This window comes from Mus musculus, chromosome 9, assembly GCF_000001635.26.
Source record: "Mus musculus strain C57BL/6J chromosome 9, GRCm38.p6 C57BL/6J".
Lineage (NCBI taxonomy): Eukaryota > Metazoa > Chordata > Mammalia > Rodentia > Muridae > Mus > Mus musculus.
Window position 1 is genome coordinate 42241629 of NC_000075.6, and position 27007 is coordinate 42268635.

Genomic DNA, 27007 nt, shown 5'->3' on the forward strand with positions numbered 1-27007 from the left:
AATTTCAGGTAAGTGTATCTTAAAGATCCTTATTTATCTGGGGATGGAACATGAAGCCCAAAGCTCTGATCAGTATGTTGGGGGCTCTGGTTCCCACACCAGGCTCTTACTAACACTGTTGTCTTTCTGCCATGGTCCTAATTGATGGCTTCAAGACTGAGTGATTGGGAAAGAAGACAAGAGGAAGAAGGAACACTTCCAAACCACATGAAGTTGTCTTTCCTAGCTCCCACCTCAAAGAGAATAAGAAAGAACTTATTTTGGACCTAAATGTAAGTGACTACAGTCCAAGAACACAGATTCATGTTGCCACAAATACTGTGCCCCGATGTGGTAACAGTTTTATCAAATTCCTATTGCAACAGAACAAAGAAAGTTATAAATCAAGAACTTTTAGAATACATTGGTGGGAGCATCAGACAGGTGGGTCTTACCAAATGTGGGAAGCTGTTATAGGTTACTTGTGTAATCTCATGGCACTCCTATCCTAAGCCAGTAGTTTGTTTCCATACTACATAAATAATGAATGACATTAAAGATGCTAAAGATAACCCAAGATAGTTTGGTTTGGACTGGTTACCTTCCAGCTCTCCACATTACAGAACGTCTCATTGATCAGTGATCCGATAGGGTTACCTCGCTAGCATTGCTGTGGCTTTTCCCCCTTGAAACTCCAGTTCACACTCTCCAAGCTCCACACCTGGGCCCACCATAGGCCCTTTCCTGCCCCCACATACCTGCCCTCTAATTACTATTCGTCTTAGTTAGGGTTTCCATTGCTGTGAACAGACACCATGACCCAGGCAATTCTTATAAGGACAACATTTAACTGGGGCTGGCTTACAGGTTCAGAGGTTCAGTCTATTATCGTCAAGTGCTACTCCCTCGGCTAAGCATGTACAAATCACCACATTCCACTCCCTGGTGCCCATAGGCTTGTTCAAACACAGGAGTCTATGGAGGCCATACTCAAACACAGCACAAGGCAAAGAACATTTAGTTCAACCTCAAAAGTCCCTATAATCTATAATCTATAAGCAGTGCTAAAAGCTCAGTCCTTTCTGAGAGTCACTGAATCACTTAAGTGTAATCAACTCTAACGTCAAAATCAAAAAGCAGATCACATATCTTAAACATCACAGGATATACATTACCATTCCAAAACGTCATCGTGAGGAAATATAAACCAAACAAGACCCAAATCTAGCTGGGCAAACTCAAACCCCTGCATCTCCATGTCTGATGTCAAAGCATTCTTCAGATATTCAACTCCTTTCAACTTCGCTGACTACAACAAACTTCTTTTACTGGACTGCTTTCACTAGCATCTTTTCTCAGCAGAGATCTCATGGCTGTAGTATCTCTAGCATCTTGGAGTCTCCAAAGTCCCTTCAACTTTACAGCTTCTTGCTCCAATATGTTCCATCCACACACAATCTTCTGGGCGTCTCAAAGGGGCTTGGGTCACTTCTCCAGCTCTGCCCTCTGAAGCACTCTAGGCTCTGGCTGACTCCACTCCAATGCTGCTGCTGTTCCTGGTGGTCCTCCCATGATACTGGCATCTTCAATAGGCTGGGGTTTTTCACTGCAACTAGGTTGCCTCTCATAGGTTCCCTTTATGGTACCAAGCCTCAGCTTCTTTGCATGACCCCTTCAGTCCTTGACCTTCAACTGCAACTGAGGCTGCTTCTCCAATGACCTTTCCATGGCCTCTCACAGTACCAAGCCTCAGCTGCTCTCCATGACACCTTCATGCCGTCAAAGCCAGTACCACCTGGGTGATTCTTATACATTATCAAGTCCAGCTGCAACACGAGGTACAACCTTGGCTATCTCTGGAACACAGCTTTTTAGGGCTCTCAGAAAACACTTCCTAGATTTCACTCTAGGGATTCTGTTCTCTTCTTAATCATTGCTAAGTTCTTAGTTCCAGCTAACAAGCATCACTTGGCCCAGTAGTCCCTTCTATTCTTGACTTTAAAGCCAGAGCCACATTGTCTACACTGCTGAGTTCTGTTGCTTACTGGAGCTGGAACATGGCCTCTTTGTTCTATTACATTATCACCAGCTTGCTCTCTTCCAACTTCCTCACTGCCTAAGCTTGGCTGTCCTGGAACTTACTCTGTAGATTGACTTTAAACTCAGAGATCTGCATGCCTTTGTTCTGGGATTCGTGCCTTGAGTTCTGGGATTAAAGGAGTATACCATCACGATTGGACCTAAGCTTTTATCTACTTTGAACTTGCTCTCTACCAGGCTGACCTTGAACTCAAAGATTCGCTTGCCTTTCTCTATAGGGATCAAAAATGTGTACCACCATGCCAAGCCCTAAGATTTTCATGGCCACTATTCCTCAAGATCTGGATCACAGCTGTGCTCTCCATTTCTGGATTGTAGTTCATTTCAGATTAAAAGTCCAAATGAAGCTGGGCATGGTGGAGCACATCTTTAATCCCAGCACTCGGGGGCAGAGGCAGGCAGATTTCTGAGTTCGAGGCCAGCCTGATCTACAAAGTGAGCTCCAGGACAGCCAGGGCTACACAGAGAAACCCTGTCTTAAAAAACAAAACAAAACAAAAAAACAAAAAACAAAAAGCAAAAAAATCCAAATGAAAACAATAACCAAGTTCCTTGTTCAACTGCAAAAGCATAAACAATAAGCTTAGCAGGGTGTGATCTTGCCCTGAGGTCACCACTCTCCTAATCTGTTTATCTCTTTGAACATAGGACTCGGCTTCATTCCATTTCCGGGTGCCTCTTCATTCTCTGAACGGTACAGTTCGTGTTTTTCTTTTCTATGCTGGTTATGCTTCATCAGAAAGCTCTTTATGAGAGTAAACCCAGAGGACAAAGTCTATGTTGGGCTTTTCTGAGGCTTCTTTTGTCAATGCAATTCATTGAAATCTCTTTACCGTAACTTCAGGTAGACACTTCAGACAAGCAGTCACATTCTTCACCAAAATACTCAGAGTTTCTAGGCCATATACTGCAATCCTTCTCCACTTGGGCCAGGTCTGCACAGTTCAAATCACCCTCAGCACCAATGTCTTCCATATTCCTACTAGGATTGCCCATAAAGTCCCATGTGAAGCATTCCATTGCTTTCCAAAGTCCCCAAATCCACAATCTTCCAAACAAAAGCATGGTTAGGCCCATCACAGCAATACTCCACTCCTGGTTCCAACTTCTGTTTTGGTTTTCCATTGCTGTGAAAGACATCATGACCATGAACTCTTATAAAGGACAACATTTAATTGGGGCTGGCTTACAGGTTCCAAGGTTCAGTCCATGGCAGCATCCAGGCAGATGTGGGGTTAGAGGAGTCAAAAGTTCTACATCTTGATCCAGAGGCAGACAGGAGAAGACTGGCTCCCACGTGGCTAGGAGGAGGGTCTCAGAGCCCATCCCCAGAGTGACACACTTTCTCCAATAAGACCACATCTACTCTAATAAGACCACACCTCCTAATAGTGCCACTCTCTGGCCAAGCATATACAAACCACCATACTATTCAAGTATGTGAATGCTAGACTTTCTATAAGTAGTGGGAACGTCTCAGCCAGATAGGTACTAACCCAGGAGCCTGGGAGACTCCTTAGCTTCCTATAGCAAAGAACTTGGAATAGAATCATCAAAGGATTGTCATAGCCACTCAGTGAGCTTACTCAGTAGGGATTGCTTTGCCCACAGCCACAGCACTGCAGGCCAAGCTCACAACAGGAGCACAGCTATTAGTCACAGTCATTTCACTGGCACAGTCATTGTATTCCGTGACTTGTACCACTGCTGTAACCAAGTAGCAACTGAAGAGAAGAATATTTTATTCTGCCTTCAGTTCAAGGAGCTCATTCCATCATGGCTGGGGAGACTTGGTAGTAGTCAGATATGGATGCATGAACGGGATGCTGGCTGGTCACATGATATCCACAGTCAGGAAGCAGAGAGCCATGAATGCTATGCTTGGATCATTTTCTACCTATTTGCCCCAGACCCCAGGCTATGGAATGGCATAGCCAACTTAGGTGAGTCTTTCTACCTCAGCCAACGTAATCTAGACACTCCCTCACAGGCATGCTCAGCAGCTTGCGCCCTAGGTGGTTTTAGAGCCCATAGGGTTGATGATAGCTATGGACCATCATAGTTTCTCTAACAGGAACTGAGCCTCCCAGCATCTCCCATTCTGACTCCTGAACTCAGCATGTCAGACCGAGGAACAGACTTGCTCTCTTCACATTATTCATGCCTCTGCCAACAGAAGATCAGCCTTGCAACACCAGTGTCCCACATGGATTTCCCGGGATGGGGCTCCATAAAAGACCTTTAAAGAGGGATGGAGATGCTAGAAATCCACCCCCAGGCCTGAGTCACAGGGATTTTCACACGAAGAAGAGAGGCTTGGAGTTGAACAGAGTTTGAAGACTAGCATTCCCTAAGACGAGTTTAACTTAACTTTTAAAAGGCACAATCATCTTGGTTAGCAGATTAAATATGGAGCACAAGGGCAGCTGCTTACTGGGGCTGACATCAGAAGACATGGGTGCTTCCTCTTTTCATTAAGTCCATGTGTCCTGATATACCATCACACAAAAAGGGCATTTGATAGGGGAGTTATAAGCAGTGTTGAAGATGCTCAGTCCCTAACCATGAGCGGAACCAATATCATGTCAACTTTATGCTATGTCTCCTATGGCTAAACAGTGTTATCTCCAAACACTGTTCCTTTAGTGGAACCTTCTCGGTGCTGGAAAGGAGTGAGCAACATCCCCAGTTTTGTATACATTTGTCTGATTATGTTATCCAGTTAAAAAAATTTTACCCTTCCAAACCGTTTTAGTCAGGGTTTCTATTGCTATAGTAAAACACTGTGACCAAGGCAACTTATAAGCGGGTTTATTTGAGGCTTACAGCTCCAGAAGGGACAATCAACTAAGTCTGTCTCTTTGTTTCCATTAAACTATAATATACAATATGTGTTTGTTCCTCTAAAGGCTTTTCTATAGGCACTTTAAAGTCATCTATAGGTGATCTTAAAAACTGTGTGCATATGTGTATATATCTCTGTGTGCGTGTGTGTACGTATATATGTATGTGTGTGCATGTATACATATATATGCGTGCCACTCATTATGGATCACCCACGGTGCAGGCCTAGAATTTGTAGAAGCTGAAGAGGATCAGACAGGAAATGCAGGTGCTGTGAGCCAGCGGCTGCCTTGGGCCAGCCAAGTTATGAGGCAACAGCTGAACAGTTTTCTCTTCCCCAGGTCTAAAGAAGGCCACTGTCACACTTCCTTCTAAGCCTCACAGGACACCACCAAGCCTGAAACTAACCAGGAAAGCTGTTGTGGGAGCCATAGCTGTGGCTCAGAAACCCCACTGAGATGGGAAGTTCTCACATCAGTAACAAGTCAGGAGCTACAGCCACAGCAGTCCCCGGAGGGAACTTCATTGCATCAGATGGCTATATTTACCAAGGCAAAAGATTAAAATCTAGGATCTGAGCCTCCCATTTTAAGCAGCAATGAGGGAAAGGAGCAACTGAAGGGTAAAATAATCGGGGGTGGGGGTGGGGGTGGGGGAGAACATTGATGAGGCCAATGGCAAGCCACTAAGAAAAGTCAGTGAGTCCTGAAGTTGGGACCGTAGTCCATTGTGTCCCTGCCGTACTGTATATGGAATGTTAGCTGGTTTTGGTGTCTTAATTTGAGACAGGATCTCACATCTATCAGGGAAACCCTAAACTCCTTATGTAACCAAGGATGACTTAGACTTCTGATTTTCCTGCCTCTACTGCCCAAGTTCCAAGATCCTGGACACTTGTTAAAGTCTGATAGTGGGAGTTTTCTTTCTCAGTGCGGCAGCAGAGGGCCTGGTCTGGCCTCCTGAACAGGATCTTGAATGTTTTACTCCAGAGATGAGTGTGGGTTCTCAGAAGGATTGGGAATTGCCGGGGGCTGGAGGAGGTGGGGGCATTGCAGATCTCTGGAAATTTCTTGATAGTGTTTAGAGCATTGACTTCACTTTAGGATGGGAACTAAGTCAGGACCTCTTACGCTTCTCAGCTTGTAGCCTCTTTCCACCACAGAAATTCTTATGTGGCCTAGAGTGTACAGGTATAAAAAACAGACAGGAAAACCAAGTATCGAATGACAATAAATGATACAGAAATTCACTTAAGACAATAGTTGGTTTAGAACAATTGGCTTAGAATTTTATTATTTATTGAAGAAGAAATCAAGTGTTTATACTAATGACACAAATGCACTTATTTGTCCATGAATAATTAAATCCAGGCTAAAAATTTGATCCTGGGAGCATCTTTGATGCTTTCCCAAGCTGACTGATACTTCGCTTTTATGTACAGGGTTTATTTATGTGCAATAGTGTGTGTCTGTGGGAGTGTCTGCTACATATGTGCAGGTGCTTGTGGAGGTCTGAAGACAGTGTCAGAGTCCCTGAAGCTGGAGTTACAGGTAGGTGTGAGCCATCCAGCCTGGATGCTGCGAGACAAACCTGTGTTCTCTGGAAGAGCAGTAAGCACGCCACCATTGAGCCTTTTCTCCAGCCCTGAGTTTGATGTTATACTCATCAACTCTGAGAGCGCTGCTTTGCATAAATACATGTTACAAGTATATTTAGGACTATTTCAGAAATTGTTAGCAATTCTGTTCTAATCCCAAGACCAAATTTTTTTTTCACAATTTTTATGACACTGAGATCATCATACTAAACAGCAAGTTTTGAAATCAAGCATTTTGGCACACTCCAACTGGAAGATGTACTAGTTTGATATTCACATGCTGAGTAGTGACAGCAGCAAAACAACCAAAGTTCTCGCTATCCATAGACCATCATACGTAGAGGAGACTTCGCATGCACTGTAAGCAATGTGGTTCTAAGACACAGTGGGCTAGAAGCTGAACTGAGGTGTTCAGGCGTGTTTGCAGGTGCTCGCAGCATGGACATGCACTGTGCAAAGTGCCCGTTTGGAGCACCCAGACCCAAGGCTGCAGTCAAATAGCACAATGTAACATGGGTTAAGCAATGCCAGAAACACCCACTCAGACTGTGCAAGAAAAGTGGAAGATACAATTCAGTATTATACTACGCTAAGGAACTACAACTGCACATCTTATATGTGACGAGGGGACTGTTTAAACAATTCGTGGCAAAAAAGTCTATACATTAAACAAAAAGAAAACAAACCAAACCGCAAAAGGAACAAAATCTTTGAAAAAGAATGCATTGAATCTGAAGAAAACAATCGACAACTTAAAAAGTTTCCTCTTAGCCGGGCGGTGGTGGTACACCCCTTTAAACCCAGCACTTGGGAGGCAGAGGCAGACGGATTTCTGGGTTCGAGGCCAGCCTGGTCTACAAAGTGAGTTTCAGGACAGCCAGGACTACACAGAGAAACCCTGTCTCAAAAACCAACCAACCAACCAACCAAAAAAAAAAAAAAAAAAAAAAATTCCTCTCTTAAAAGACTAACTTGGCTCTATGCTTTTAGGCCAGTGTGAGGGGAGTGGTTTTGCCCCACATAGGCTCCTGGCTGATCTTTCCCCCTGACCACACCCAGAAAGAGCCTTGTGATCGTGGACTGAAAGGTCTGGGACCGAACCATTACAAGTCAGTCACACCCAAACACAGAGGACACACCTCGCCTTAGTCATAGCTGTCAGACCTGGTGAACTTTGAACCACATGGGAAAGGAAAGAAGAAAAGAAAGGGGGAGCTACACAGTGAGATCCTGTCCAAAAGGTGAACACCCCGCCCCCCACACCACCAGAACAACAACAAAACCACAGCTCACAGGCTGGGGATGGTGAAGATGCGTTAAAAAGACAGGAAATGCAGTCCCGAGAGACAGAAGTGTTCTGTTGCTATTAACCTCAATTCAAGATTTTTCCTTAAGACACATTATCAAGGCAATGAAAAGACAAGCCACCTTGGAGTAGATCTTTTAACAGGTACATAGAAACGTTTGTGTCACTACATACAGAACTCTGTAAATCAAGAAAGCAAAACCGGGTGTGGGTGGTGGGTTGGCTAGATTTCTGTCAATTTGACACAAGCTAGGATACTTTTGGGACACGGGGCACCAGTTGAGGAAATGCCCCCATTAGACTGGTCTGTGATGCATTTTCTTGACGATTGATGGGCGAGGGGGCCAGCTCACTGTGGGGGGGTGCTGCCCCTGGGCTGGTGGTCCTGGGTTCTAGAAGGCAGTTTTTGAATAAGCTGGGAGGAGCAAGCCAGCAAGCAGTGGTCCTCCACCGCCTCTGCAGCAGTTCCTGTCTCCAGGTTCCAGCCCTGACCTCCCTCGGTGATGTTTGGGTCTTTATTCACAGCAATAGAAGGCCTGGCTAGAACACAGATGTAATTCCAGCACTCAGGAGGCAGAACTGACACAAGTTCAAGGTCAGCCTGGTCTACACTGAGAATCCAGAACATTTGGGGAGATTTAGATAAGACTCTAGCAACTACTACTACAATTACCACCACCACTAACAATTTGGTTTTTAAAAGGCCAAAAGACTTGAACATATAGGAAAAGATGTAGTAATCTGTTTTTTTTTTGAGGTGTTTACCTGTATTAGTCGTTGAAAAATGTAAATTGATCCACACTAATGCCTTGAGAATAAAGATTGGCAATATTGTTAGTAAGACTGTGGGGAAAGCAGAATTCTCACATTGGTAGTGGGACTATAGGATGATACAACTGCTCAGGAATCCAGTTGACAGTTTCTTATAAAAACTGGACATAGGGGCTGGAGAGAACTCAGCATTTAAGAGCACTGGTTGTCCTTGCAGTGGACACAGTTAATTCCCAGCACTCATAGAGGCTCACAACTGTCTGAAACTACAGATGCAGGGGTCATGATGCCTGTTTGGCATCCTTGAGCACTGCATGTGCACGGTGTGCAGACAGACACACAGGCAAGACATCTGTGCACATAAAAAAAAACAATTAAAAAATTGTAGACAGGTATCTCCCCTACCAGCACTGAGGTAACCAAGGATTGAAACCCAATCTTGGACTACAGCTGTCTCCTGAGAGGCAGACTCTATCTCTGCATAGTTTCCCATCTTAGAAGTGTGAGGCTGTGCTGAGTCTATCAGGCGTAAGACACCAGGATATACCCTGCCCCGAACCCAATGTCTACACTTGTGAAGGGTCTGAATTCTCAAAAGAGCTGACATTATGCCACTGTACTGTGCTTTTAACATCGTCCCCTTCTTGTGAGTATAGGTGGAATATGTATAACATCTATTTATATATAAAATACATAACAAACAAATAAACAAAAACTAAAAGGGAGAAAAAGGGTTACCTTGCCCCATGAATATGCTATCCCTTCATGAATAGTCATTAAACATTGCCTAAAATCACCAGGCAGTGGTGGAGCATGCGTCTAATCCCTCCTTTTGGGAGGCAGAGGCTGGAGGATCTCTGAGGAGGAGGTCAGCCTGGTCTACAGAGCGAGTTCCAGAAAAGCCAGGCCACACAGAAAAACCCTGTCTCGAAAAAAACAAAACAAAAACAAATTTTAAAACTTCCTAAAATCTACAACACAGAACTGACTGGACCGTTCCTGGCCATGGGGAAGGTCTCTCCAGTCTTTTCTTAGCTTTAGCTAAGCAAACTTCTGCGCTAACTGTCCCTACCGTTCAACTGAATTCTTCAAGGCAATAATAACCGAAAGACACCAAGAACATCACGATGCCATGATTCCAATAGATATTCATCAGTAAGAAATGGAAACATGCTGGGTGGCAGCGGCACATACCTTTAGTTCTAGCACTCAGGAGGCAGGCCTTTGTGAGTTCAAGGCCAGCCTGGCCTATAGAGCAAGTTCCAGGATGGCCAGAGCTACTCCTAAAAACACTGACTTGAAAAACCCAAACACTAAACCAAATCAACAACAACAAATGAAATGAAAACACAGGTCCACACAATGATTTGCTCACAAATATCCATAATAGCTTTATTCAAAATATTCCCACACTGGAAATATCCCGAGTATCTATCAACAGATACACAGATTGGCCAATAGTAGTATATTACTTAGTATAAGAAGTATACTATAATAGGAATACTATTCACCAATAAAAAGAAACAATCTATTGATAAATACAACAGCACACATGTCAAAACATGTTAAGCTAAAAATAAAACTTCAACACAAAAGTATAACTCATCTGATTCAACTTAAATGAAATAATAGAACAGACAAGATTAATTCCCAGGGACAGAGTAGAGGAGTGACTACCTGGGTTGCACAGGGGGGTGGGGGGGTGACCCACTGACTGCAGAGGGAGCCAGTGCATGCGCTATGCACTGGTTAAGGATCTGTCTGTCTTGACCAGGAGTGGTGTTGGCACTGGTATAGAAATGTCAAGACAGAATTGTACTGCCGGGTCAGAAGACGAGAGCCACAGACTCAGTGCCTGACTTAATAGATGGACGTGCACTAAGTTTCTATTTGTTTCTTTAGCAGCATGTTAAGGGTCAAATTTTCATCCAATGAATGGCTGAGTAAAATTATAATATTCAAAGAGTCAGCCATAAACGCTGGAGATTAACAAACGCTCTGAGATAAGCTGGCTTCATGAGAGGGCACACACAGCTTCAAGCCAAATGACTCATTTCTGATAGCATCATCCTATGTCAGGTTTTAACTCCCAGGGATGGAACGCTGTCCAGGTCCTCAAAAAACAAGTCTGACCAGGGAGCTGAGTCAAATGCTAAATCTCTTACCAAATTTAAGAAAATCTCATTATAAAAAGACGAATGGTTACAGGTTCATTACAAGGATTTGATAGGTTTGACTTAGGAGTTCACTGCTGAAAAAACTGGAATATAACTTATTTTTAAACTCTATTACACGTAGAATTAATAAAAGCTTTCAACTTGACTTTAGAGATTAGGAAGAAAACCTTTTTGTCAGGCTAGGGATAACTGAGGGCCTTAAATATGCCATGCACGCACTCTATTAGGCTACATCCTGGCCCTGAACAATTATCTTCACCGTGTCTTCACAAAGCAAATATTTATGAAAACAAGTTTTTCTTCCTCTACCAAACCCTGGTAAAGCCTTCCTGCCCTTCTTAGGAAGTTTATTCTATTTCAGGGTAAAGACAGGCTTCTATTTTTGTCTCTCAATTTTACTATAGACTGTTTATGGCACATTTTTAAAAAGAATGCTACAGCAACAAAAATACTAGCAATTTTATCCCATTCAAGATAATTCACAGTGATCAGTGTCTTGTTTTCGATTTTACTTACATATTTCTGTAACTCATCTTCATGTCTTTCACCCTCCAGCATGAAGGGAGGGCAGGCTCCTCCACCGAACTCCTACTGAGGGCCTAGCAGAAGACCGACCTCAACCATCACAGAACCCAGAAAACAGGAGCCACCGTCTTTGTGCTTGATCCTACTGGGCGGCAGCGACTCAGCCCCCGTGGGTGGGAGAGAGCAAGGGTGCGAAGGGCAACTGCTCTGACTCACATGTCCTAACTCTTGGGGACTCCTGAGGTGAAACTGAAGGCTAAACGCTCAGGTGCCTCTGAAATTTTATTTAGCTATTCTTTATTATACACACACACACATACACACCCCTCGCATTTCGATCATATCCACTCTACCTTTCTCATACCCAAACTTCCCCAGACCCCTCCTCATCCCTCTCCAATTTTCCTATCTTCTTTTACTTTATAAGCCAGAGTCCAATCAGAACAGGCCTTGGCCTGGGAGGTAACCCAGTGGTGCAAAAGCAACTTAGAGATTGCACCACTGCAAACGGACTCTCCCTTCTCAAGCAATCATCAACTGTCAAAAGCTCCCAGCTGGAGGTGGGACCCTCTCAACCCCCACACCCCATCCATGACCCCAACCACTCTGGAATGCTGACTGGCTGGTTCATATATCGACAGCCACAGCTATAGTGAGCTTACGAGCACAAAGGCCCCCTCATGTCTAGAGACTTGCAGCATCTTCCCTGGTCTCTGCTCTCAATCTCTCTGCCTCCTCTTCCTTCGGGGGTTAGGGATGATGGAGATGTCCCATTTGGTGGTGGTGGTGGGATGGGGTTTACCGTTCCTTGATGTAGTACCAAACAGTGTATCTTAAGGATCCTTTTGTATGCACAGCACACTGCTAAGAGCTAGGTGCCAGATTCATCCAACATCCTAATCAGTCCATGTCTTAGTGATGCTGATGTATTCAAACCCCAGGGTTCTAGTGGGTTGTACCCAAGAAATGGGAAGCCTAGATCCTAACACAGAGCTTCGTTCCTTCTGGTTTCCACTTCCTTAGAGCACTTGGTAAAGTCAACTAACAAATGAGAAAGAGACGGTTGCAATGAGTGATGTTTGCACACAGTGCAGTGTGACTCTGAGCATCTGGGATGCTGTCAGATTTTATAACCCACATCACCTCTACGCCTTCAAAGTGACCCCAATGCACAAAGGACGTTTTGTGCTATAACATTTAAGTGGATAATAGCAGTTATGATCAACTTTTATTGGTGTTTTTTTTTTTTGCACAAATAGCCATTAGAATAACTTTATAAAAACATATCTTCTCCCTCCACAAATATACTTAGCTTACAACAACCACCTTTATGTTTTGTTTTGTTCATTTGCAGAAGAGAGGGAAGAAATAGAAGATGAGGTTTAAAAGTGTACCTCAGGTAGATTTAAGTACTTGGCAATTATTCCCTTCATTAAAAAAAAGTCAGCTTTGTAACTGAGAAATACATCAAAAGTGTGTCCACTTGATTAAAAAAAGATGTCACTGGGTGCCACAAGTTTATACCTAGCATTATCCAGATTCATGTCTGTAGGGTTATTAAACAGTGGTTTTAAATGACACACTTCAAGCTGGGCAGTGGTGGTGCACACCTCTGATCCCAGCAAGGGCAGGCAGATCTCTGAGTTCGAGGCCAGCCCAGTCTACAGAGTTCCAGGACAGCCAGGGCTACACAGAGAAACCCTGTCTTGAAAAACCAAAAAAAGAAAAAAGAAAAAAAAATGACACTCACCAAGATCTTCAGTTAAATAATCTCCTATCTAGACTGAATTATGGAAGAGCTGACATTTAAAAAAAATACCATTTATTTATTCATTTATTAAAATCTGATAATGCCCCAGAGAGTAAGGTGCCTCTGTATAGGAAGTACAATCTTATTACATCAGCCATTAAGCAAATCCTATCCACTGCCACTCACGTATCAGCTTGCTTGGACTGATATTCCTATTTGAATGAAGTCCTGCAACTCCCCAGCACTTCGGTGGAGCCAGCCGCTCCCGGGACAGGACCATCTTCATCGTTAGGGTTTCCTGGTTAGTCTCAGTAGCGTTTAGCACAATGGTACTTTTTTTCCTTAATGAGTATGCATGGACTAAGGCAAAAGGACACAGACCAGCTTCTTGAGTAGCTTATTTTCTATCGTATTTAAAGATGCTTCAGAGCTGTACAGGCTGCAGGTCAGCCGGCTGAAAAGACAAGTTGTTCCTGGACCAATGTCGGACAATTAACCAAGCGATTACAATGCTCCCGGTGTCTTCCCGCTGTTTACTGTCAGGACCATCCCTCAGCATGACACTCAAGCAATGCTGACATTCCAATGGCACCACTTATTTGCTAGGTATCTTGACTGTGTAGATTATTTTCTTATTTAAAATAGTTAATAACTGGGCAATAATCTACTTATTCTTTGTAAACTCTCCATTGCCTACTTTTTTGCCTTTACAGCCGTTTTCTGCAAAGCTGTTAGATTCTTTTTCTGTCATGTTCTTCACGTAACTATGTGGTCCTTTCCCTTCAAAAGAGGAAGGATGTTTAAAAGAGCCTCCAATTCTATCCCACAATGTGAAATACTGTCCATAGTTATAGTCAAAGAACATGTGGTGGTCTGTGTGGTGAGCTGACCCGTTAATAAATGGCCTTAAGATCTGGGGAACCCGAAAATCACCATCATGAATAGAAATTGTCCAGACATTAACCAAGACATATAAACCTAAGTAGACCACCTTGTGCAGTGGAAAGACAAAGGGGTATATATGGTAAGGCAGACTCTGAAGGAAGCCGTCCACAGGGTGAAAAGCATGACTTGCAAACGGCGTGGGGATCTTCCAAATATGATGTGGTTTATGTATGCGCTGAGGGAGAAAGGGATACGGTTAGACCCATCTGATCTGCCTGAGGCAAGGGCAAACTTAGCTTCCACTCCTGGTACACACAGGGATCGGCAAAGCCACTCCTTCACCCGAAAGACTGAAACTGTAAGACAGTCCAGACCCACAAAGAAGAAATATAAATAAAATGTGCGTGGGACCTGTAATGGCTGGCGGCTAGAGGAGCCTGGGCATTTATATAGGCAAGGGGAGCCCCTAGAATCCAGAGTACAACGGGATAATACTGAAATGTGGGACATCACCCCCTCTTCTCCCCTCTGAATGACTCTCTACCTTGTAGACCAGTCTGTGGTGCAGGCCCCTATGAATCCAGTAGATCAACATGTCTGTGAAAAAGAGGAAGGATACGACGCTAACCATGAGATGAATCCAGCCTAAAAGAGAGCACACAGAACAAGAGTCAGAGCTGGCCCCCAGGGTTGCTGTTCCTTTTCCACAGGTCCACAAAGTGCAGAAGGGGATACTAAACTCAAACATGAACACCTTACAGGCTCAGCTCCCTTTGCTACCTACAACTGCTTACTTTCCTCCTCTCGTTTTGTCGCCTCTTCCCATTTCTCTTCTCCTTCTTCTCCCTCCTCCTCCTCGTCAAACAATTTGAAATGTTCTACCTTTCATTCATTGTATAATATTTAATTTAAATTCTTACCTGCTATGTAAAACCATACAAATTGCCCATACAGTATTTTTTCATTTTATGATTTAACTTTATTATTATTGTTGTTGTTGTTTTGTTTTGTTGTTTTCTGAGACAGGATTTCTCTGTGTAGCCCCGGCTGTCCTAAAACTCACTCTATAGACCAGTGTAGACTCGAACTCAGAGACCCACCTGTCTCTGCCTCCCAATTAAAGGGGTGAAGGGCCACCAAACCCTGGTATCAACTTTATTATGTTCAATTATGTGAATGTGTTTGCATGTGAATGCCAGAGACTGGAGTCACTGGCAGTTGTGATCCACCAATGTGGGTGCTGGGATCTGAACTTGGGTCCTCTTAACTGCCGAGCCATCTTTCTAGCACAGGTATTTCTTAACTAAACTACAAAGATGCCCATGGGACAGGACAGCCTCACTGTTTTCCTTCCTATCAGCTTTCCTAAGTTCTACCTTAGGAAAGTGCACTACCTCCTTGCCTGGAGCTTAACTCCCACTAAACACCTTAGCTCCGGAAACTCACTCCATAATGAGCCGCTTTCTGGGATTTCCAGCCTTCACCTCCTGAGACTTTGTCCACCAGGCCAATGCATTCAACCTCCCGCCAGGGTCTGTGGCATCTTACCCCTGCCTCTGGCCCATGCTGTCCTCAGTGTCTAGAATTCCCTCTCCTTGATTTTGCTCCTTCTCTCACGCATTGTCAAAGCCCCTTCTAATCAGCTACCTCCTACTTTGAGAGCATAATATCAGCATACCTGGGCTCAAGCCTCTGACCCACCATCTGTTTGCTGGGCTTACAGGCAGGTTCTTGACTCTCTGTTCCCTACTGTGCTGTGCCCCTTTGTAAGAGCAGCCTAGCAGCAAGCCCAGCTCTGCAGAGCTGCTGAGGAAAAGCAGTATGCTGGCACAGGGCAGAGCTGAGGACTGCTGCTGGGCTGCCAGCCTCAGCGAATGCCTTTCTTCCTGCCTGTGCTCTGGGTGTCAGGAATGTGTTTTGAGGTGTAACTTCAGAATGGTACAGAAGTCACTGCCAGATTGCTTTTAAGAAAAATAAAAATCTAAAGCTCTACATGCTAAGGGTCAATTTCTAAATTCTGGACAGAGTCTAATGCACTCTATGACGGTTCTTACAGAGAGGATATAAGGATCACATTTATTAAAGCCATCGGAATGCAAAGCGCATGCGCAGTATTGCATTTCTGCAATGTTAATCAAGCAGCTGGGCGGGCACAGATGGAAGGGAGGTCATGGCAGCCAGGGAGAAGAACACACGGACAGGTGATTTCCAGTAATGCTCACATCCTACCAGGATTCCTTTCCCAGCACGTTGAACAATCACAGGGAATAAACACGGGGACCCATCCCTGATTAGCACCCTCTTAGGCAGACAATGGCATCCAGAACTGACTTTAGAAATGACAGTGAAGTTAAGGAAGTACACTTGTGTGGTGAGACGTGAAGGGAAGACAGCAGGTAGTCAAAACAACCGGACAGTTGGAAAGAAAAGAGAAAAAGGCAGGTTTGGCACTTTAAAGAAAGTAACTGTATGGAGGCATCCTCTACACATTTAAGCCTGGCAAGACCCTGTCAAGAAAGAAGGAAGACAAAGGAAAAGAAGGGGAGGTTGGGGAGGAAGGGAGAAAGGAGGGGAAGAAAGGAAAGGGGAGGAGAAGGGAGGAAAGTAGGCAGGCCGATCCTTAGAAACAACCACAACAATAAAAAGCCAAGTGTGGTAATATAGATTGGAGTCTCAGCACTGGTGAGGGAGAAACAGCCAGCCAGACTGCACATATTGGTAAATTCTAAGCCAATTAGAGACTCAGTCTAGACTTGGCCAGGTGGTACTGCCCTAAATCCCAGCACTTGGGGAGGCACACGTGGATGGATCTCTGTGTGTTTGGGGCCAGCCTGCTTCTCCTTAAGTGAGTTCCAGGCCCAGGGCCACTTATCAAGGCAAACAAACAAACAAAAAAACAGAAGGTAAAGAGTAATCCTGAAGATGACATTTGAGTGCCCTTGGCCTTTTGTGCACATGAACACTCACATGTGTGTTGTCCCACTAACTTTCACGTGGGGTCTCCTGGTATCTGCTCACCATTTGGAAAGTCTCCGATGTCATCGTAGAGTTTGCTGTAACCCCTCAGCTCCAGCAGGAACAGTGAGACGGTGGGGATGCTGATCCAAGGCAAAGACTTGACAGTGAACACGATCTCACGCGAGACTTGGTTCTGAAAGACGAAAGGTCACAAAAAGCTGTTCGACAAAACTGTCATAAAGTTGACGGGGGGTGGATTTTTTAAAATGTTCTGTCTGTTCTTGGAATCTAACTCACATCAGGCAAGAACTCTACCACTGAACTACATCCCTACCCCTCAATTCTTTCTCTTTCCCTCAGACTTTATTTTAAAGTGTGTGTGTGTGTGTGTGTGTGTGTGACATTTCAGGCAGCTGTGAGCTGTTAACAATGGCTGCTATAGACCAAACCTGGGTCCTCTGCAGAAGCAAAATGCACTCTTAGCTGTTAAGCTCACTTTTCAGGTCCACTAAGTTCTCTTTTACACTAAAAGGCTTACTTCTAAAACTTCTCCCGTGAAGACTCCAGTGTGTGGGAAAGTGGAAGGCAAGCACCCCCTGACACCAACCAAAAGCAGCAAGTACCTTCCCTTCTGAAGTCTTTTCTCTTCCTCACCAAATCTGTACGCTGAGTTTCTGCTTGTGGAATAATCCTTAAATGAGCTGTGTCCCCAGCTCCTTGCAGCACAGGGGCTATCTGACAAATACCAGGGGCAGTCCCAGAGAACTGCTCCAAGCTAATTAGGAACAAGTCTCAAGCGCTGAACTTGGATCCCCGGCTCAGCCAGAGAAAAACATACATGATAAAAACACCTGTCAGCATGCAAAAGCTAGAGAGTAAAATATTCACATGAACACAATAACCACAGCCTACATTCACGCATCAAGGGTAGGATCGGTAGTTCTCGTCTATGTACCAGGTGAAGTAAGATCCCAGGCTAACGGAAAACAACAAGATCCCCATATTAGTTAGAATACAAGAAGGAAAGAGGTGATTAACCCTTATAAAAACATCCAACCCCCTCAGGGGCTTGATTTCAGAAGTTAAATTACGTATTACTCAAAGATTCACAAATACAACATTATTTTTATGGTAACAGAAGCTGGAAAAAAAATCTCTTACCTTTAAAAACTGTGGGTGTTTCATTAAGGAATGATCATAGACAAAATAATAGCTGAGGGTTGCACAGAAGAAGTAGAGAATGTAAGCACCCAGGTTTGTGACAATCAGGAGGCTAATAGTTTGTCGGATGATGTTGTCCTCGGGCCACGTGGCTGGATATACATACGGAGTGAAGAAGTAGTAATCGGCGGCACTGAGAACCAGGTCCATCGCAGCCCCTGCAAGACAAAGGGGTGGCATTTCACTCCTCGCCTCTCTACGTTTCTGCAAAGCAGTCTACACAGTTTCTAGACTAAGAACAACCTTATGTAGTATAGATGTGGCCACCAGCCTCCCCAGGTGCTCTTTGGTAGCACAGCCAGTATCAATGTACCATCCCTAATCTGACCTCCTCCTATTTTAAACATGGTTGCAATTAGACATTGATCACACGGCAGGGTCAGGATTCCCAAATGATGGCTCAGCATAGTGCAAGATCCCGTTAAATGGATTTCTTCTCCATTTATTTATCATCCTAAGTTTTAGCTTAAACTCTAGTTATTACCAGATGCCTTTAGTGATTTTCCCATGAGTTCACAACGTAGCTACCCATTCTTATCATACTATCCTCACCCACACAAACTTAGTAACTTTCCGGCAGTTTCTCAATCATGCCACTAGAAGCAACATGATCAATGTTTAGCATTTCTTCAAGAGTAGCCTCCCTGAGTTATTATTCGGGGCCTGATGGAGTTAAGTATCAATGTCTTTTTAGTGTTAGAAAATCCTTCAGTTGGGCTGGGGAGATGGCTCAGTCAACCAAGTGCTTGCCTTGCAAATCCGAGGACCTTGAGTTTGGATCCCCAGAATGCAGTGAAGAGCAGGGCATGGTGGCTTGTGGCTAAATAATCCCACCAAAGGCAAGATCGGAAGGGGAGACAGGAGGGCCTGGAACTTCCTGGTCAGCTAGCTCAGCTCACCTAGGAGAGCTTTAGGCCAATGAAAGACACTATCTCACATAAAAGACAAAGGGCACTCAGGGACCTTTGACCTTCATGTGTGTGTACAAGCAGGCGTGCACGTGTATACACACACACACACACACACACACACACGTAAAAATCTTCCAACTATTGGCTGGCTTATCCCTGCCTGCTCACATGATAGACATTTTTTAAGATTTATTTTTCTTTTATGTATATATGTTTGCCTGTCTACTGATTGCATGAGTGCAGGTGGCTGCGAGGAGAGGAGAATGTTGACTCCCCTGGAGCTGGTGGTTGTATGATGCCTGATGTGAACAACAGGAGCGGGACTTGGGTCCTCTGCAAGGGTTTCAACTGCACAGGGGTCTCGCTGGCCCTGCTGAATGTTTACTCATGCTCATCTGCCAGCACTGCCTTGTGCAGGAGGTGATTTTGAGAAGAGGTCTTTTCAGATGAATTATTCTAGGAAATTATGATTGCCTGGCCTATGTTAACTATGTAAACAGTATATAAACACCTGCTTTTCGAAGCACAACACTGCTTGGTAAGAAAGGTTGTCTTGGAGTTACAGTGGAGGAAAAGAAAATGCCATAAACATCCTTTTTAAAAAAAATTTAAAAAGGATTTATTTATTTTATGTATATGAGTACATAGGTTGCTCTCTCCGCACATACCAGAAGAAGGCATCAGATCCCATTACAGATGGTTGTGAGCCACCATGTGGTTGCTGGGATTTGAACTCAGGACCTTTGGAAGAGCAGCTGGTGCTCTTAACCACAGAGCCATCTCTCCAGCTCTATAAACATTCTTTTTAGCATGAAGTTAAGGAGAAGAATGCACAGAAGACTTGTCTGGGTATAAGGAAAGTTCCGGACCTTTCCCTACCTAGACTAGACTTTTAGATATTGTCTGTGCCACTTCCTTTCATTCTAACCCCTCCCTTCTTGATGCTGCTACGAGTACACACTGGTCTATTCACACTTTCACAATTCTGCTTTACACCATCTGGTTTCAAGATCAACGCAGCCTCCGGTGATATCTGTGGACCTTTTTATTGTCAAGCCTACTTGATCAAACATGGCTAGCTTTCATTTTCCTCTCCTAGGCCATATTTTGGTAGGCACTTCCAGTTAAACGGCAACCATTTGTCTTGCCCATCCGTAAGTCAAGTACGGTGTTAGATCCCAGGCTCTCAGTAGGATGCCTCAGAGACGCAGCATACGCCAGCATCCCCCCTCAATACTGTCCTGTGCAGTAGTGACAGCAGCTACACCTTCACTGCCACCCACAGGCTGCCTTCAGACACTTCTGACCTTTTCACTTGGAAGTAAACCAAAAGTTGACAAAACAAAAGAACAAACAAACAAACAACAAAACATATCCAGAAGGCACAGGCAGGAATACCTGGTATGTGACCCAATAAACAATGGTTGTGTCTGTCACTTGGAGGCAGGATCTACCATCAGATAAGGGCGAGGACTGAACCTATGAGGAAAGAAAAAACTGTTTGGATCTCAGGGCTTCCAGGCTTTGACACAACGACTGCTCCTGACACAACGACTGCTCCTGTACTAAGTAAACTTTTACAGGCACGAAGTGGTAACCTAGTGCAGGTTGTTCAACTGCCCCCACAGGTACCAAACTGCTTCGTGCATCCTCAAACAATGGAAGACAGTGTCAATCTCTCCACAACCCCTGGAGTACCTTCAACGCATCAGGGAAGAAAAGGTTATCTTGGTGCTGACTCCATAGTCAGCTTGAGTGCTACTGAGCACAGCTTCATATATTTGTACCACATGACACGACACTTTTCCCGTGAAGGCTCTGCGTCTCCATCCTTTGGTCGCTTTCCCCTGGGATTTTTCAGTTTCTTCATTAAAAACCTTTCCTACCCCTGCCCTTCTCCCTGAAGCTCATTACTCAGGCCACACTCCCTCTACAGCTTCCCAAACAGCCGAAACCAGAGGTTTGCAGCATCGGCCACAGCTGGGAGGTGTTTGCTAAGGAACTTAGCCTGTTGCTTATGGAATGAGCCACACATGTTTTCTCTCATCCTGAAAAACTTAAATTACATTAAATGTCAGGTGCTCATTTCCCCATCATATATGCCACTCACAATTCAAAAAAAGCAATTCAACCAGCATCAAGTGCTAGACAGTGAGAAACACCCACATGGCCATACCAAATTGTATGTAAATTGTAAAGGTGCAACCCCTTAAAGTCAAAGACAGCTCATGGACTCTAAGATAATTAGGCATTATTGCTTGAAATGTAAGTTTACGTTAAATAGTATACTGCTTTGGCAGAAAAAAAACCCACAATTTTTGACTTTAAAACATGGTTATCAATTAAATGGGCCTGGGGTATAATTCAGGGATATTCCTTTGGTGTAGTATGTCCAAAGCCTTGGTTCCTATCCCAGCATCAGATAAATAAGTAAACATATATAAATCCACTATTATACTTAAATGACTTAAAACTATTATATTTTTCTTAACTGAAAAAAGTACAGGAACAATAACTAGCCATTTATATATTTAAAAAATACTACATATTATTTTAAGCACTCCACCCCTCCCCCCTTTGGCTATGTGGCCTGGAACTTGCATTCTCCTGCTTCAGTCTCCAAAGCTCTTGGATGCTCTGCAGTACCTCTCATCCGGCCTTTACACATCTGGAGGAGTGATGGAGAGATTCTCCCATCTAATTCTCACAAGTCTATAACGTGTGTCCGCGTATAATCTTAATAAACAGGACAGTGAAGGCGCAATGCCTTAAACAGCTTTGTTCTGTAAGGAGCAGTCGATGTGTAAAGCCTACACAAAAAGTTCTACACAGCATTACTTCCCTAGAGTCACAAATACAGATGGGGAATTCTGAGTTCTCCACGTTCATTATATTACAGGATGAATGCAAAAGTCCGTAAGACAGTAAGGGTCAGAAGGTAAGCACTTTAACACAACTAATGAAAATGCAAACTCAACTAACACAAAATAGTCAAATAACTTCGCTGCCGCCGAGATATTGTTTCCACTTGTACCACCTCCCAATTTACTCGGCAATAAGAAGGGATGCCAGTATGAGTGACTTCTTAACGATGCTTAAAGTGTGCACGCTACAGCGTATGGTCTTCAGAAAGGCAGGGAGTGACGGCCCACCACCCTCCCTAGGCCTCAATCGGACGCTGGTTCGCAACCTGGTACCTTCTCCAGGAAGTGCCGGTGGCAAAGCAAATCACCAGCTTTTCCCACCTCACCCTGGATGTGGGGTTCACAGTAGGCAGGCAACCTCTAGCACTGGCAGGGACCCAGCTTTACCGGGCCAGGGTCCTTCCCCGCTCCCATATAACCTTATCCCCATCGCAGGCCCCGGGGACCAAGGTGTCCGCCAGGCCAGACCCCCACCCCCACCCCCACCCCCCCATGCCACCTGCGCTTTAGCAGGGACGGCCACACGGGTGCGGCGGATGCCGTACCGGCGCCGGGCACCCGGGGATCCTCGCGACCGCCCGCGGGTCCTCCCACTCGCGGCTGTCCAGCTGCCAGCGCACGGAACCTACCTGCCAGGCCCAGCAGCTCCGTCAGCCGCGGCTTTACAGCCAGCGGAGAGTACGAGCCAGAGCGCCCGAGACACCGCCCGCTCAGCAGAGCCCCGCCCATGTGCAGGCAGCCGGCCAATCAGCAGCCGGCGCAATAAGCTGATGTGACGGCGGATCGCGCGACCTGGACCGGCGCGGTCGCGGCGGTCACGTGGTCGCCGCGTAGGCGTCCCGCGCTCCCCACGCCTCCCCGCACCCCCGAACCAGGTCCAGCACTCTGCCGGGACTATCCAGGCGCTTCATGATGCTGCTACGGGGCGGACGAAGCTTGCTTTCCTTCCCACTTTCTTCCCGCCCAGAAAGTTGACTAGAATCGTGCAAAGGACCCGGGATGAATGCAAAATGACAGCCTGAAGTAGGATTAATGACGCTTCCTTTGATGTTAATGGTGGAGTCTTTTGTCCCATTTTTGTGACTCAAACGTTCATCAATCCGCAGTTATTTGTCACTTCCCTGCAAGTCCTCTTATGCAGCGTTAAAATATGTAAATCGAAAGTTATGTGTAGCAGAGTAAATTTAAAAAGCAATTATTAATAGCGATAAAAATAGAGAAAGAGGTTATGATCTGGCCCAACTGGTTTACATAGGTAAAGATAGGGGTGGGGGAGGTGAACTTAAAGATCAAATTGGCTAATTATGACTCGGGAATGTAGACAGCAGCCCATTCTATAAAATACAAGAGCTCCCTAAGGTGAGCAGTAGGGATCAGCAGTATTGGCCAAAATGAAAAGAACCTAAGAAGAAGAAAGGCCCAAAAGACTAGTACTTCAGAGTTACTTCAGAGAGGATTGACCTGTCGTCTGTTTCTGGTATCAGGGTCCTACCAATTGATTAGTTTTGTTTTGTTTTTTTGTTTTGGTTAGAAGGAGCCAGGCATTTCAAAAGCCAGTTTGATTAAGTGATATATTGAGCATGAGAGACAGTTCTGGCCAGATCTGATCTTCCAGAGCTCTGAGGCAAAAGCCTAGTCCAAAATGACTCTATAAATTACACTTAACAAAGTGTGTTTGCCAGTGTTCTCTGGAGGAACAGAACTGATAAGATGAATACATACATAAAAAATTTATGAAACTAGCTTAAAGTAATAACAGTTGTCTCACCCCAGAAGAACTAAACCCCTAGTAGCTGTTCCATCCACGAGGCTGGTTACCTTGCCAGCCAGAGTAGTCCTATAATGGCTGTCTCACATTGGAAAAATGAACAGCCTGGTAGAGCGTCTGTCTACCAGGCTCAGTGCCACAGCAGTTCCTGTATACCTGGAGAGTCCCTGGCCTTCAGCCAACAATGGAAGTTTGGAAATAATAGTTTGGGTTTCACCAAAGACAGCAGCAGCAAGCAAGCTCAGCTGCCAGGGGAAGATGGAAGACCAAGCAAGCTAAAGGGATATCATACTCTCTCTACTCTGCTCCTGGGCCTATTGGCAGAAATGCTGCACGCGCTTAAGGTAGCTTCTTTGATATCAACAGAGACGATGAGGACCATGCGGCTCTCTGGTCAGTCGTTGCTGATTTGTGGCAAGTTGTGGTGAAAACCAGCCACCACACTAAGAGAAACTAGACAGGAGTATGTGTGAGTTCCACAGGTGAGCTCTGGAGTGAGAGCCTAGGCTTTGCACTGCTTTAGTGGGTCTGGTCATCAGCTTTCTCCTGGGGCTTCCACTGTAGTACTTCCCAAGGTCTCCTCTCCCATCCCCAAAATTGACACCATCTGGGCAATTTCTAGAAGTGTAGATGTAAAGGAGAAGCAACCGGGTGACTCCACTCTGATTCCTTCTATAAGCAAGTTGTTCCTCGACAGCCAGGAGCCTCCTCTCTGTTTATAAAATAAAGTATGGTCCAATACTAGAATACAGATGAAAGCCAACTCAGTTTCTGAGCACGTCTCATCATTTTCTGACACTTCATCTTCTGATATTCCTGGGATGGTTGTCATTCTATTGAATTAATAAACAAGACGGGGCTAGAGAGATGGCTCAGTGATGAAGAACACTGACTGCTCTTCCAGAGGACCTGGTTAGATTTCCCAGCATCCACATGGCAACTCACAAACATCTCTAACTCCAGATCCAGGAAATCGGCTGCCCTTTTCTGGCTGCTGCAGGCACCAGGCACACCCACAGTGCACAGAAATATGTATAGGCGAAACACACCACCACTACCCCCAACACCAAAAATTTTAAAAATTAAACACCTAACAGATTAGTAAAGCATACTGCATAGTGTAGCTATGAGGGCATTTTTATCAAATCATAGGATCTGACTTAATAGTATCGCCCATTTATGGATTCAAAACTTAAGGACTGAAAGAAAGGTGAAATTTCAAGACCTGTAAGTCATATAAAGTACTCAGAAATTGCTGGTTGTTTGTGAGCCTAGAGGCTGCCTGCGGCTGAGAAAAAAGACAAACAAACCCAAGTATGCCCCATAGTTAAAACATTCCTGGGAACAGCTTAACCTTAAAGATAAAGAGGAATGTGAGGACATAACAGGGCTATCTGAACTGAGTCAACAACTCACAGAACTCTGACACCCTGCATGTACATGCAATTTTTCTGCTGATGTTTGAATAAGCCAATAGTGTGTCGCTATACTGAATTCCACACCCCTAAGCCCCTTACCCCATAAAACCCCCTAACTTTCGAGCCTCGAGGCTGACATCTGTTATCTCCTGTGTGAGATGCATGTCGGTCCGGAGCTCCGTCATTAAACGACCTCGTGTAATTACATCAGGGCAGTCTATTCATGATTCTTTGGGTGCGCGCCGGATTGGGAATTGAGTGGGGGTTTCCCCACTGGGTTCTATCAAGACTACTGGGAGACAGTAAAAGAGTGGAATGAAGGGACTGGTTAGGGATAGGTCACTGGTAAGGGAAGCCCTGCCCTGACTCTCTGGATCTCTTTCTATGCTTCTTGACCACACTATCTTCATCATGGTGGGCTAACACCTCTGAAACAATGAGCAGAGAAAAAAAAAAAAAAGAAAGAGAGTAAAAGAAAAAAAAATCCCCTCTGAGCTAACTATGTAAACTATTGTGTCCCAGTGATTCAAAGTCTGACTAATGTAATTAATTGCCTTTGGTTGACTGCGTTTCACATTTTAAAAAAATGTATACTATCCATAAACAACTGGGAAATGTGACTGGAGTTTCCTTGTGTGAATAATTAGGTACAGTCACACTGGCCGCTTCCTTTAGGTGGCACTTGACCTTCCAGTTTTGAGAGGCACACTCTTACCTACCGACTTCCCAGCCTAGCTATGTTCTACATTTCCCTTGTAACAGCAGCCACTGGGCTGTGTACCTTCTGACCTAGCATCTTGGTAATAGGAAAAGAGAATGTTTTCCATATGAAATTTAAAATAAACAAGAGTAAAGAGTGAAGTGTGTGTGTGTGTGTGTGTGTGCGCTCGCGCATATAGTGTATGTGGTGTGTATATGTATATGATGTGTGTGTGAGTGTGTGTGCATATGGAGGTCAGAAGACAACTTTAAGGAGTTAGTTTTCACCTTTCACCTTCTTCTGAGGCAGGCTTTCTCTGGTTCTGGCTCCCTCAATGCTGCAAACTCCAGGATAGCTGGCTGGTGCAGTTTTTAGGGAGGATCAATCCTCAACACCCACATAAAAAGCTAAACAGGCTGGTGCACAATTATAATTCCATCCCTAGGAAAATGGAGACAAGGAAGCTCGCTGGGGGTTTCTGTTTAGCCACCTCCACCTATTTAGAGAGTCTTCAGTTTAGTGAGACCCTGCCTCACAAAACAAGGTGGGTGGTTATAGAAGGATGACATCTGATGTTGACCACTAACCTCATGCATCTGCACACACACACAGACATACACAGAGACACATACACAGACACATACACACACATAAACAGACACAGACCTATACAAACACACTCACAGATACACACAGAGAGACACACACACAGAGACACACACATAAACAGACACACACCTATACACACATACACACACACAGATACACACACACACACAGAGACACACAAATACACACATAAACAGACACATACCTATACACACACATACACAGACACACACACTTGCACATAATCACACAGAGACATACACACATATGCACATACATATGCAAACATACATACACACATTCATACAAACATGCACACAGAGATACACACATGTACATATGATTAAAAATAAAAAACATCTTAACAAATAGATTTAGTAAAAAATGAATCCGCGTGGGACAGTCTTGGTGACAGCACTGAAGAGCAGAATGCTGATAGCAACGTGGATAGTGAAAGTCACATGGGCAACATTTCAGATGGAAACAGGGATTGTTTGTGGAATTGGGGCAAAGGCTCTTTTAGCAGCACCATGGCAAAGACTTGGCCCTCACTGTGGCACTTAT

At 44.5% G+C, this 27007-nt stretch overlaps 1 protein-coding gene across 2 annotated transcripts; it reads right to left on the reverse strand.

Moving 5' to 3' along the window:
* Positions 1-9963: 9963 nt before the first annotated feature.
* Sc5d (sterol-C5-desaturase) lies at positions 9964-22672 on the reverse strand. Of its 2 annotated transcripts, none has more exons than XM_006510253.2 (6): positions 22494-22580; positions 20423-20503; positions 18054-18271; positions 16953-17085; positions 14479-14579; positions 9964-14169 (listed from the first exon to the last, which is right to left on the reverse strand). In XM_006510253.2, exons 3-6 carry the CDS (start codon positions 18261-18263, stop codon positions 13714-13716), a joined length of 900 nt encoding a protein of 299 aa, XP_006510316.1. In that variant the 5' UTR covers positions 18264-18271; positions 20423-20503; positions 22494-22580; the 3' UTR covers positions 9964-13713. The 2 variants fall into 2 exon arrangements, with proteins under 2 accessions (XP_006510316.1, NP_766357.1); NM_172769.2 differs by having other exon boundaries at positions 12549-14169; positions 22578-22672.
* Positions 22673-27007: the final 4335 nt, after the last annotated feature.